This window comes from Delphinapterus leucas, chromosome 11 (genome assembly GCF_059928025.1).
Source record: "Delphinapterus leucas isolate spDelLeu-1000000601 "Yukka" chromosome 11, BTC_Dleu_Yukka2, whole genome shotgun sequence".
Lineage (NCBI taxonomy): Eukaryota > Metazoa > Chordata > Mammalia > Artiodactyla > Monodontidae > Delphinapterus > Delphinapterus leucas.
Window position 1 is genome coordinate 36548168 of NC_143139.1, and position 12804 is coordinate 36560971.

Here is a 12804-nt window from a genome sequence, read left to right on the forward strand (position 1 = left end):
TAATATGCGTCTTTCTTCATGTGAATGGATAAAGCTGCTCTGGGGGCAGAATGAGGTTTTTAATTCATATGTTAGTATTGCTTAGATCTATTTCAAGCTACCTAAATAGGTTGAGTATTCTTTAGTGGATATTATGTACATGGCAATAATTAATAAGGAGTTTTGGTGGAAAATACTAAATCATTTTTACTTAAACTTTTACAAGTTGAGTTTTTCATTTATTAAGCACACTAAAAAAGTTTTTTTTAGTGATGAAGTGTTTAACATATAGTAAGCATTCAGCACATTGTTTTAATTTTATATTTAATAATTTCCCAATTCATCTTGATTATGTGTTTGACTTTTTTTCCTTTTAGATTCCTTTATAATCCCAAAGAGTTATAGTAGACCAAGCCAAATTAGAGAAAATCTCTATTACTATGGAATTGTTTCATCCACCCTCATTTTTTGTGTCAGCCTTCCAGTGTGGTTATATTCAATAAAGATACCTAAATAACATAAAACGAACAACAATACTGGCTAAGACTAGGACCTGTGTTGGGAATTTTGCACTAAAGCATTTTGTTATTTGATCCTCAGAGAAAGTCTATTAGGTAAAAATTTTAATTTCATTTTAAAGATGAGGCCCTCCAATGCTAAATAACTCGCCCACGGTTACCAACTAATATGAGGTAGTACTAGGACTGAAACCTGGGTGTGTGTCTGAAATCAAAACTCATGCTATTAACCCATTTCTCCACTATTCTAAAAGATTTCTTTGTAAAGTCCTAGATATCCCTTTTATATGTAACATATTATTTTAACTATTAGGTTATAGGATGTGAGTACCACCGAATGATAATTTTAGGATATTAATGCTAGAATTTAACATATTGGACATGCATACATCTAACTCAAGCCATAAAATTAATATATTTTATTCCTAATCTGAAAAATGTGTATAAACTTTTTATGTATTCTCTCCAGGAATGTAGTTTATTTAAAATAGCTACGGTCTAAAGTTGGTATTTGGTTGGCATGTAGAAATTTATAACTTTGCAAGGAAAAAGAGACATAACATACATGGTGTCTGTGAGAATGAGAAACAAAAAAACAGGATGTGTATGTATAACTCTTAGCACAGTGCCTGCTACACGGTCTGGCACTCAGTAATGGTGCAGGTATATTTTATCTTTATATATAAGATAAGGTACCTATAAAGGCTAAAAAATTATCAACTGTTCAAGATGGAATCATAAGTTTCCTTTGAAGGGAGGCTGTTGGGCCTTCTCAAGAGCCTGCTAATAAAAAACCATTTCCATTGTTGCCCAGAGTCTTTAAATTTCTTTATATACTCTCAAAGTTGCATTTTAGGCCTTGGTTTAACACCATTTTATTCACTATTTGCATTGGTACTTTAAAGGGGTAAATGAAATAGAGGAATTTAAATGTGATTTTTTTTTTTTAGCCATACCTTGTTATTTCCACCATTTTAAGGGGTCTGGGGATGTTAAGGAGGCACCTTTACCCCAAGAAGGGACTTCCAGACTTTTGCAGAATGCTCAGAGCTGGAAAGGCTGCAGGGAAACGTCCCTGCTGAGAATGGCCAATGGGTAATCCTTCCTAACACCATTGTTACTTAATTTTTCTTTGCTCAGTTTTGTTCCTTCTCACTCCCATTAATCAGCTGTATTAATTTCATTACAGAAAAAAAGCTAGCAACAAATAAAGGAGAAAGATATGTGAAAGTAATATAGCCATAGATTTTGTTTTTAAGTAGTATTTAGCTGGGTAGGTTATATAAATACAAAATAAATTGTACTTCAAGGCACATTTCTTTATTTGTAACTATTTTTTTTCAATCTGTTACATTTGCAAGTTAGAGTGCAATATGGGTACCGTTTCTGAAAGCCGTACTCTCTTCCACTATTCATGAATTTGTATCTGCTGGAGGCATAGTATTAGATTGGCATGTAAAATAATAAAAATGAAAGAAAATTAGTTATAAATACTTACCTAAAGACTTGTCTTTTTCAGGAGCATGTAAAACACATGTTGAGTATATCTGTATCTGTTCATCCCATGATCTGATGCCATACCTAATTCTTGTATATAAAGATAGTTTACTTAAGGATGTACTTATTTAAGGCATTTTATAGATGCTGCTCCTCAGTTTCCTGTCCTTCATACATGAATCCTTTCTGAAATGGTGCCAACACTGAATATGGGTATCTTCCTGGTCCCTTTCTTTCTTTGATAAAGCGTTTGAAAAGTTACTCAGCCCATCAGAAAGCATACCTGCAGCCTCAAGGGGGCAGTGTTTAGTCATAGCCATAGAAAATCATTTTAGCAAGAGTCACAAGAATGTCATTTTAATGTTTTTTTTTTAAAGAGTATTACTGCTTAGATTAGTAGACTAGTAGTACACTGTAATAACTAAAGTCATTACCACTAAACGTATTTTTTTGTTTACATTTCAATGTGTTCTTATAAGACAGGCTTGGTATGTATATATTATCTAGTTATACTTAATAAGAGGAAAAAAACTGAATAGTTTAGGAAAATAAGGGAATATTAGAGCAGAAAGAGCCTTAGATATTATCTTGTCCATAACCCTCATTTTTAAGAGCTGAATGAATTCTCCCACGCTCACAGAGACCTCTTTTCCAGTGATTTCTGTTATTGTCTTAATTCTGTTCTCTAAAGATCTGTACTACATTTAGACTAAGTGTAATCTCTTTTATATCACATTTAGAGTAAATCTAATTCTTTTTCCTTACAAGCATTTAAAAGTATCTCTCCTTACTCACCTCTTCTTTAGAGTGTATTTTCCTATTCATTTCAATTAGACCTTAGGTGTTATAGTGTCTGGTTTATTCATCATCCTGTTCACCTCAACCAGTTCCATTTTCTAAGTGGCTTTCAAAATGTGTAGCTAGAATTGAACACAGTATTTCATTACTACTTAGTAAATAATTTATTTTGAGAAAAATAAATTATGACTTTGTAGTTTTTCTAACACAGTTTGAATGTTTAAATTTTAGTCTTATTCTAAGGTTTTTTTAAAGCTTAATATTAATAAGAAAGTAAACATTTAAGAACTTCAAATCCCGTCATATATCAGAAAGTATCATCAGTACAGTCTAGACTTTTCAGCCAGAGTTTATTCTTGAAAAGATGATAAAGGCAAGATTATAATTTCTTATTTTAACAAAAAGAAATATCTTTGCCAAAAATAAAACTGCTACATTAACATTTTTAGATAATTTTACATTATAAAAGGAATCAGAATTATTTCATATTCTTTGTGTAATTTTACTTTTCTGGTCACACACTACTGGAGAGGTACTATAATATGAAAAATTAGTTCTACTTCAATAGAGTAGAGCAATGGTAAAGAATATTGCTGAAGAGTGATCATTCCAAAAACATGATTTTGAGACCTACTTTTACATTCACATTTGAGTTAGGGTTATGGTTAATGATCGGGCACTTTTACATCCTAAAAGAAATATATTTTGCATCTTATGTAAAAGACCTAGTTCTTAAAACATAATTAAGTAGTACTTGGAAAAACATGCAATACAATATAAACAACCTATTTAAAAATTAGTTTTGTTGAAAGAAATGTGTAATTTTTTATTATAGGAGGAAACCTAAAAACACTCCTTTAGTCAAAGAAAATATGAGTCTTGGAATTTCTCATTTGGTACCTTTTATAAGTACTGTACTTCTTTTTGTTTCGTTGATATATTTATCTCTGTTTAATTTTTTTTGTGGTTTCTTGTTTTTTACTGTGAAAATTTTTAAACATACAGAAAAGTAGAGCCAATAAGCCTCCATGTATCCTTCACCCAGCTTTAGATATTGTCACCATTTTGCCTTTCTAGTTTCATCTCTTCCCCACGACCATTTTTTTCCCTGAAGTAAAGTAAATCCCAAACATTATTTCATTTCACCAATAAATACTTTAGTATATGTTTATAAATACTTTTAAATAAATATATATATATACCCATTATATGGATAATAGTAGTTTAATATTATATGACACCCAGTTCATGCTCAGTGTTCCCTAGTTGTCTTTAAAAATGTGTTTCTTAAACATTTTGTTTGAATTAGGATCTACAAGTTTTCTGCACATTGCATTTGGTTAATATGTCTTTTATTCCTTCTTAATTTAACAGCTTGGATTAACTGCAGTTATCCTTGCCACATCCCTCATTAATCATTAACAATTGGGGCTAAAATACCCTATGATTCCCTGTTATTTAACTTTTCTGTATGAGACCAGTAAGAGTTCTACATTGAAGAAGAAAAAATAGGATAAAGCTTTGTTAGCACTTATAAAAACAAAAATAAGCTTAATTTACAAATATATGACAGGAGAGTCAATAAAATACCAAATGTAAACGGTAATAGTGTAGGGAACCAGAAAGTTCATTATGAAGGAATTTGATAGCTCTGACAAATTTACCCTTTAGTTAAAATTCTGGGATTATATTTGTGTCAGTATTTGTATTTGGCTCAAACTGATCCTTTTGGCTACTCCTATTTTATTAGAGTTTCCTGGAATTTTTTATGCAGTATTTTCATTTCAAGGAAACAGTTTGACTAAGTTTTTGCTGTTGTTGTTGTAAATAGATTGATTCTAATGTTATCGTCCCTTCCTTTCTCTCTGATCCTCTTCTCTCCCCACACCCCCCAGTTCTGCTTTCTTACTCTTAGTTTATATGGCTTTAAGAATCCACAGGTGAATGATTGTCAATCCATGTTCCCAGCTTTAACTTCTGTTGATAGATAATTGCACTTACTGATCTGTCCCTGTCTCCAAAGTGAACTCATCATCTTTCCTCCAAAATATGGCTTCCCTCTGGACTTTTCTATTAGCATAAATAATAATTGTAACAATTGGCATTTACTGAGAATCAGAGCCAGGCTCTTCATGTATAGTTTCTCTCGTCTTCCCACCATCCCAAAAGTTAGATTTTATTATTTACACTTTATAGATGAGGGAATTGAGGATCAGAGAGGTTAAGTAGTTTGCCCAGGGTCACATAGCTAGTTAAAAGGTAGATTGAAATTCTGAGTCCTGATCTGTCAAGCTGGAAAGTCCACATCCTACCCATGATACCTGTACTGCCCTAAAATGCATGTTTTTCGTGCATGTATATGTTTTCTCACTAACAACATGATAAAATAATAAGAATGGGACCCTATTAGAGAAATAACTTCAATCACATCCCAAAGTAGATGTTTTTTTTTCTTAGAACTTGGAACTCAAAAGTTCTTATGACTTCACATTTCTAAGAACCTTTTCTTTTGGCATTTTATTCTCTTCATTTATTCATTTTTATGCTGTGGCCTTATGTGTTTGTGTTTTGTCTATTTTTAAAAAATTATTATGACTTTCAGTAAGAGGTTTTCAGCAATTTTTAACTTAATTTTGCTCCACTATTTCCAATATTACCTTATAAATAAACAAATATATTTAATATTTTCCCAAAGTTTAAATGTATTACCTTTAAACAATGTTTTGAAAATGATGTGCTACCATTTCTGTGAGAAATTTAGTATTTTTTCCTTTGTGGTATGTATGTTATGAGTGAAATCTGAATTAAACTTCAAAGAAAATGTATTGCCTCAAATTGTTTTAAGCTACATTATAATTATTATGTGTTTTTCAGAGAGAAAGGATGGGATATAGAAGAGAAAAAAATGTAGCTTATATTAAAAGGACTTATGCATACAATTAGAATCCTTGTATTATCCATCAGAACTTATAGCCGAGCAACTTTAAAGACTAAAGTTGTTAGTTAAAATAGCTTTTGCTGCAAAGTAATATTTACAACATTTTACTTATATGGTTACATCATTTTTAACATCTGAAATTCCCTTTGCTTTATACTATATATTGTTTTATATTCATTAAAATCTTAAAGGAAATATTATACAAAGAAGAAATAATTTGCAGTTGATTTTTTTGTGAAGAATATATGTAAGTAAATCAAATGGGTGAATTTATAATAAATTTCTCTTTTTAATCTATAATTGTGTTTCTACCCAATTTTATTAATTAAAAAAATCTTAATTCTAAATAATGTATATTCTGTGATAGTAACAACAATGCAATCTTGCTCTAATTCATATGAAATGAATTTGACTTCCTAAACATATTTCTAAAATTAGTTATCTCTTAAAAGAGTTTCTAAAAGGTAATCATTAAAATTACAAATATAAATTTTATATGTTGGAAGTGCATAACTATCAATGTAATCAAATTCATAAGCCTATGCTATAAGATATGAATGTTTTTCAGTGTCATTTCACAAACTGTGTGGTTGTGCTTTTTCACAGAACACTCCTATGACACCTTCACCAGCTGTTCAAGTACAGAGCCAGCTTAACAGTTCTCAGCCTTCTCCATTCAGTGCATCTAGTCAACATGGAGATCCAGTGAGAAAACCTGGGCACAACTTCATGTGTCTGTGGCAATCTTGTAAAAAGTAAATGGCAGTTCTATTTGATATATGTAAATGCTCTTTATTCTGGAATGCCTTTGTATTTAAATTCCTGTCATCTCTAGTTTCATGAGAATTTTCTTTTGAAACCACTAACTTTTTAGCAAAAATATTTTATGTTAGAAGTGATGTTTACGTAGATCCAGTGGTACCTAAGCCAAGAAATTTATATAAATGGTGGAAAGAGCTTCATTGCCTTATGGTAGTTATTAGAGAATATTTCAGTATTAGTTTTTAACAAAAGAAAATCAGCTAAGAATTTGATTTTATATTTGCCTATGAAAAGAGATAGGTTTTTTAAAGTGACTTGAAGTTAGTGGTAGTCATAGAATTCCTATATAACAGAAACTTAAAGATAATCTCTTATTGAAGAATGATTTGTCTTAAATTTGAGTTTAAGATGGACACCCCATGAAAAATTTAAAAACCATATTATCTCACAGTTTAATAACTAAGATGAACAATAAGTGGAATTGAATTTCTTAAACAAGGCTTTCTTAGACTTAAAGGAAAACTTGTGAATAATATTGAACTTGAGAATAATATTGTTTAAACTAAAATCTCAGTTCCTGTAACAGTACTCAGCTAAGAACCTTTGTCTTGTCACTTTTTAAGAGCTCTAGGACTAAGGCACTTGTCTTAATAGACATAATATCCTTCATTTTTTTAGATATCAAAGATGCCATTTTACTTTTCCTAACTATAGCAGAAATTGCCTCATCCTTTTGAAAATTGTATTTGCTATTCATAATTTTTATGATATAGACAGATTTCATATATAGATTTGTTGTAGGATTGTGGCTGTCAGTGTAGCCTAGGGATTATTAATAGTATGCAAAATTTCTTTGGACAGTGTTTATCAAACTTTAAATCTCAACCCAGCAGTGGGGTCATGAAATCATTTTGGCAAGTCTACCAGGAGGGTTTTGCTTGTTTTTCTTTTCAGTAAAAAAGTGAATAAAATATATCAGATTCCATTATGTTGGTAAGGGTAAGTATTGTTTTCAGTTATATGTGTATATAAGTGTGCATATCTAGGTCATAGTGTAAAAATCTGTCAAAAAGCTTGTTTAAAATTAGTGCTTTATGTTCTATTTCTTTCATTTATTTAATTTGACCATTTTTTTAAAGTTTATGTTGTAAGTTAATTTGAAACTTTTTTCACTGATGTCAAATTCTATTCTTTACTTTTTTTTTTTTAGATTTTGTTTTTTGTTTTTCCATTGCAAAATAGTAGCTGATGGAGTAGGTAGTCAGTTAATGCTGTTAGTTGACTAAAAAGTTTCAGAATAGCTTCTTTAAATGAAGTGTTAGAGTATTTCAAGAAAAAAAAATTTGCTGGAAGAGTTAATGAACGTAAATGCACAGCAGTTTCCCATCTTGCTAGTAGGATTAATGTTACAAAATTTGATGATCTACCTCTTCTTTTTAAGTCTTTTCTGGAAAAGACTCAACAAGACTTCTTAGACCTTATCAATTTTTAAAGTCTTTTTAGATACTGCATTTGGTAAATAAGTTCAGTTTGATTCTGCAGATACTTACCGAGCACCCTTTTAGAAGGGTTCATGTGCTAGGAGGTAGAGATAAAAGATCACTCTGAGCTTTTAGGGAAGCAGATCCAAAAAACAAATAAATTACAGTTTAAATAAGTACTGTACAAAGATAGTCTTACAGCGTTACTGGCAGCATAATGGGCAGTTAATATAATGCCGGGGTGGTTAGAGAAGTTTTGCTATAGACATTTCTTTTGAGTTGGTTGTTAAAGAATGAGTAGGAATTTGTCATGCAAAAATAATTCCAGTCAGCATAGCAAGTGCAGGGAATTATAGAAGGAGCTAGTTATGCCCAGGGAACTATGAGAAGCTTAGGATACCAAGAGCATAAGGATGTGAGGAGAGTAAAGGCTTTTATTACAGTTGACCCTTCATATCTGCATCTGAGGGTTCCACCGAACATGAATCAAAAATACTCCCCCCAAAATTCCAGAAAGTTTGAAAAAGCAAAACTTGAATTTGCCGTTTGCTGACAGCTATTTACATAGCATTTGCATTGTATTAGGTATTATAAGTAATCTAAAGTATATGGGAGTATATGCTTAGGTTATATGCAAATACTTTGCCATTTTATATAAAGGACTTGAGCATCTGCAGATTTTGGTATGTAAGGGGGACCTGGAACCGGTCCGCAATGGATACCAAGGGATAACTCTATTCATTTTTAGTTTCAGTTCCAAGTGGAGTAATCCATGTCGTAGCTATTGTCCCTAGATAGCTATGCTCTAATTTCTTTAATATCTGATCAAAAATAGTAATGAAGAATCTTCCTTGTTGCAATCAGATTCAGAACTAAAATTATTTCCTTCACTGATATATTATTGTGAAATGCGCCATTCACCCTTACATCACACGTATTAGTAATTTCTTTTTTAATCTGCAGGCATGTATCTCTAAAAATTGAGGACCCTACTCTTTAACCATAAGTTATACCCCTGCAGAAAAATAACATTAATTTCTTCAATATTATGAGTTCTTCAGATAGCCAGTCAGTGTTTACATTTCTCCGCTTGTCTTCTGTTTACTTAGAGTTTGAACTGGAATCCAAGATTCAAACATTGACTCTGGTTGAAGTCTTTTAAGTCTCTTTTAATCTGTAGATTACCCCTCCATCTCTCAGTTTTTTTCCTCGCAGTTTTTTGTTGATAAAAGCAGGTCATTTGTCCTGTAGAGCATCACAGTCTGATTTTGCTGCTATTGTGTAGCATGTTACTCTGACCTTGAATTTTCTGTAAGTTAGTAGTTAGGAATCTGTTTGATCAGATTCCAGTCTGATTTTTATGAAGTGTGTTTTAGAAATGGCATTGTGTACTCCCATCAGGCGATAGGTACTATCTTGTGTCTCTTTTTGTGATGTAAACAGCCATTGAAAATTATGGCCTAGATACATTATTTTATTGTTTATAAAATGTAAAGCTTTCCTTTTTATCAACTCTGATTTCTCTAAAGAATAGTTTCTAGAGAAAAGGCTAGAGAGGTTATTATTTCTCTTATTTACCAATTTTCAAAATAATGAGTTGTTTACTAACACTGCAGAAAGCTGACTATGAGGTTAGGTTTTCTATTTTTTAATTTGCTTTTGATTTTAGTATCACTGGGAACGAACTTATAAACATAAACATATTTGAAGTATTTCAGTGCATTGCAGTTATTATATCCTTCTTAGTGTTCAACTTGTCCCATCTTTGGCCAGTGAAGGCCCCTTCAAGCTGGTTATGATCTTAATATGTCTTTGATAGCTTCCTTGCTCTCTGTTAGATGGAATGTTCCAGACTTAACTTGTATATTTCCTGCCCCATATGGGGAATCAACTATTTCTCCAAGGACGTCTGGAGTCTTTTAATGGGAAATGATAATTAGTCTAGGCTTCAGGGAGTACCCATTGCTTTTAAGTTGGTTATTGCTTCTAGGACTTTTCAGTGGACGGCCTAGAAAAACTAATGGTTTTTATTTCATGTTTAGAAAGACCTTCTCAATGCTTAGATCATAAAATACACATTTTGTTGCCTTCTGCACTTGAATATTTTTTTTGATCCATCTGTAATTTAGTTTCATGTATAAAGTGAAGTGTGAATCTAACTATTGTTTTCCAAATGACTAACATATTGATGAGTGCATTTTTTCTTTAGGCATTCGAATGGCCACCCTCGATATGTACTAAATTTTTGTATGCTTTTTTTCTGTTTCTGAATCACTTGTTATCCGAGTGGTCTCTGTCCTTATCATACTGTCACTTTCAGTTTTGATGTTGGATGGCAAGTTCCACCTCCTAATTTTCTTTTTCAGTGTTTCTCATTATTGTTTCAAGCACTTACCTTGCACCAGGCACTGTGTTAGGTTTTGAAATTAGAGTGATGTATAAATCAGACTTGATACCTGCACAGATATTTATCCTTTCAAATGAACTTTAGAATGTTTCCAGAGATTCCCCCAGGAAAGCATGTTGGGATTTTCATTTTAATTCCTTTTAGTGAATAGGTATTTTTGTTTGTTTTTAGGTAGTGACTATTTTTCCAGTATTGATTTTTTCCTTACAAGAAAAAAGTATCATCCCATGGTATTATAGTCTTTTTCACCCCAGTAGAGCTTTAACATTTTCTTCACATAAATCCTGCAACTTTATTAAGTTTATTGCTAGTTATAGTTCTTTTTTCTTGTTAACCATAAATGATCTTAACTTCTACTGTATTTTTAACTGGTGGTTGTTTTCTGTATTTATGCCTCTTAGTTTGTCCTCTCATCCAATTATAATATCTAATGTTTCCAGAACATTTATATAATAGTAGAGTGGTAATATTTATCTTCTTTCTTTTTTTTTTTATCCCTGTCCTAAAAATGTTGTGAGGGTGTAGCCCCATTGCATGTACACTTGTTTATAATGTCACAATGTATTGTTATACTAATTTGACATATGCATCATAAAACATGCACAAGCCAGCAAATAAAAGAGAATCATTTAGGGCTTCCCTGTTGGCTTAGTGGTTGAGAGCCCGCCTGCCAATGCAGGGGACACGGGCTCGTGCCCTGGTCCGGGAAGATCCCACATGCTGCAGAGCGGCTGGGCCCCTGAGCCATGGCCGCTGAGCCTGCGTGTCCGGAGCCTGTGCTTTGCAACGGGAGAGGCCACAGCAATGAGAGGCCCATGTACCGCAAAAAAAAAAAAAAAAAAAAAAGAATCATTTAAAATGGCACAAACATTATAAATGACTTTAAAATGTATATTATTGTGTTTATAACATATTTGCTCTTACTAAAAACTCATCATTATTAGTCACACTTTAAATAAGAGCAATGTAATTGAATAGCCTTCATTTTGGTTTTTTAATCTTAGTTCAGTACAATGTGATGAAGCAGTACTAGGTTCAGTTTATTTTGAGATTTAATTTTAATGGCTGTCAGAGTAAAGAAAGATTAAAAAAAAATACTTAGACCTAGATGGAAGAAATACTCTTGAAATCATGAAATTCATCTTTTTAATTTCATGCATAATTATGCTAATGTTTTGTTGCTATTGAAGTGGAGCTGTTAAACAGCCTGTTGTTCTTGCAAACTAATTGAATGATACTGCATTTTATTTATTTATTTATTTATTTATTTATTTTAATTGAAGAATAGTTCATTTACAATGTTGTGTTTGTTTCTGGTATACAGCAAAGTGATTCAGTTATATATATGTTTTTTCAGATTTTTTTCCATTACTGGTTATTACAAGATACTGAACATAGTTCCTTGTGCTATAAAGTAGGACCTTGTTATTTATCTGTTTTATTTAATGCAGTGTTTATCTGTTAATCCCAAGCTCCTAATTTATCCCTCACTACCCCACTTTGGTAACTGTAAATTTGTTTTCTGTGTCTGTTGAATCTGTTTCTGTTTTGTAGATAAGTTCATTAGTATAATTTGTTTAGATTCCACTTATAAGTGATATCGTATGATAGTTGTCTTTCTCTGTCTGACTTAGTTCACTTAGTATGATAATCTTTAGGTCCATCCATGTTGCTACAAATGGCATTACTTCATTCATTTTTGCCTGAGTAATATTCCATTGTATGTATGTGTGTGTGTGTGTGTGTGTGTGTGTATATATAAATATATATATACACCACATCTTATTTATCCATTCATCTGTCAATTGACATTTAGGTTGTTTCCATGTTTTGGCTATTGTGAATAGTTCTGCTATGAACATTGAAGTGCATGTATCTTTTCAAATTAGAGTTCTCTCCAAATATATGCCGGGGAGTGGGATTGCAGGGTCTTATGGTAACTCTATGTTTAGTTTTTAGTTTTTTAAGGAAGCGCCGTACTGTTCTCCATAGTGGCTGCACCAATTTACATTCCAACCAACAGTTAGGGGTGTTCCTTTTTCTGCACACCCTCTCCAGCATTTGTTATTTGTAGGCTTTCTGATGATGACCATTCTGACTGGTATGAGGTGATACCTCACTGTAGTTTTGGCTTCCATTTCTCTAATAATTAGTGATATTGAGCATCCTTTCATGTGCCTATTAGTCAACTGTATTTCTTCTTTGGAGAAATGTCTATTTATGTCTTCTGCCCATTTTTTGGTTTTTTTTACATCTTTATTGGAGTATAATTGCTTTACAATGGTGTGTTAGTTTCTGCTTTATAACAAAGTGAATCAGTATACATATACATATGTTCCCATATCGCTTCCCTCTTGCGTCTCCCTCCCTCCCACCCTCCGTATCCCACCCCTCCAGGCGGTCACAAAGCACCGAGCTGATCTC

The 12804-nt window shown here is 32.1% G+C and overlaps 1 protein-coding gene across 8 annotated transcripts in view; it reads left to right on the forward strand.

Annotated features, from left to right (window-relative positions):
• Positions 1-12804, forward strand: part of ARID2 (AT-rich interaction domain 2) — a 169407-nt gene that overhangs the window by 120732 nt on the left and 35871 nt on the right. For all 8 annotated transcript variants that reach the window (XR_016394907.1, XM_022572394.3, XM_089920574.1 and 5 more), the window contains one exon: positions 6337-6485. Coding sequence is in view for 7 of the 8 variants with exons in the window: in XM_022572394.3 (XP_022428102.1) it covers positions 6337-6485 (149 nt within the window). In the remaining variant the exon portion in view is untranslated. The remainder of the gene's footprint in view (positions 1-6336; positions 6486-12804) is intronic.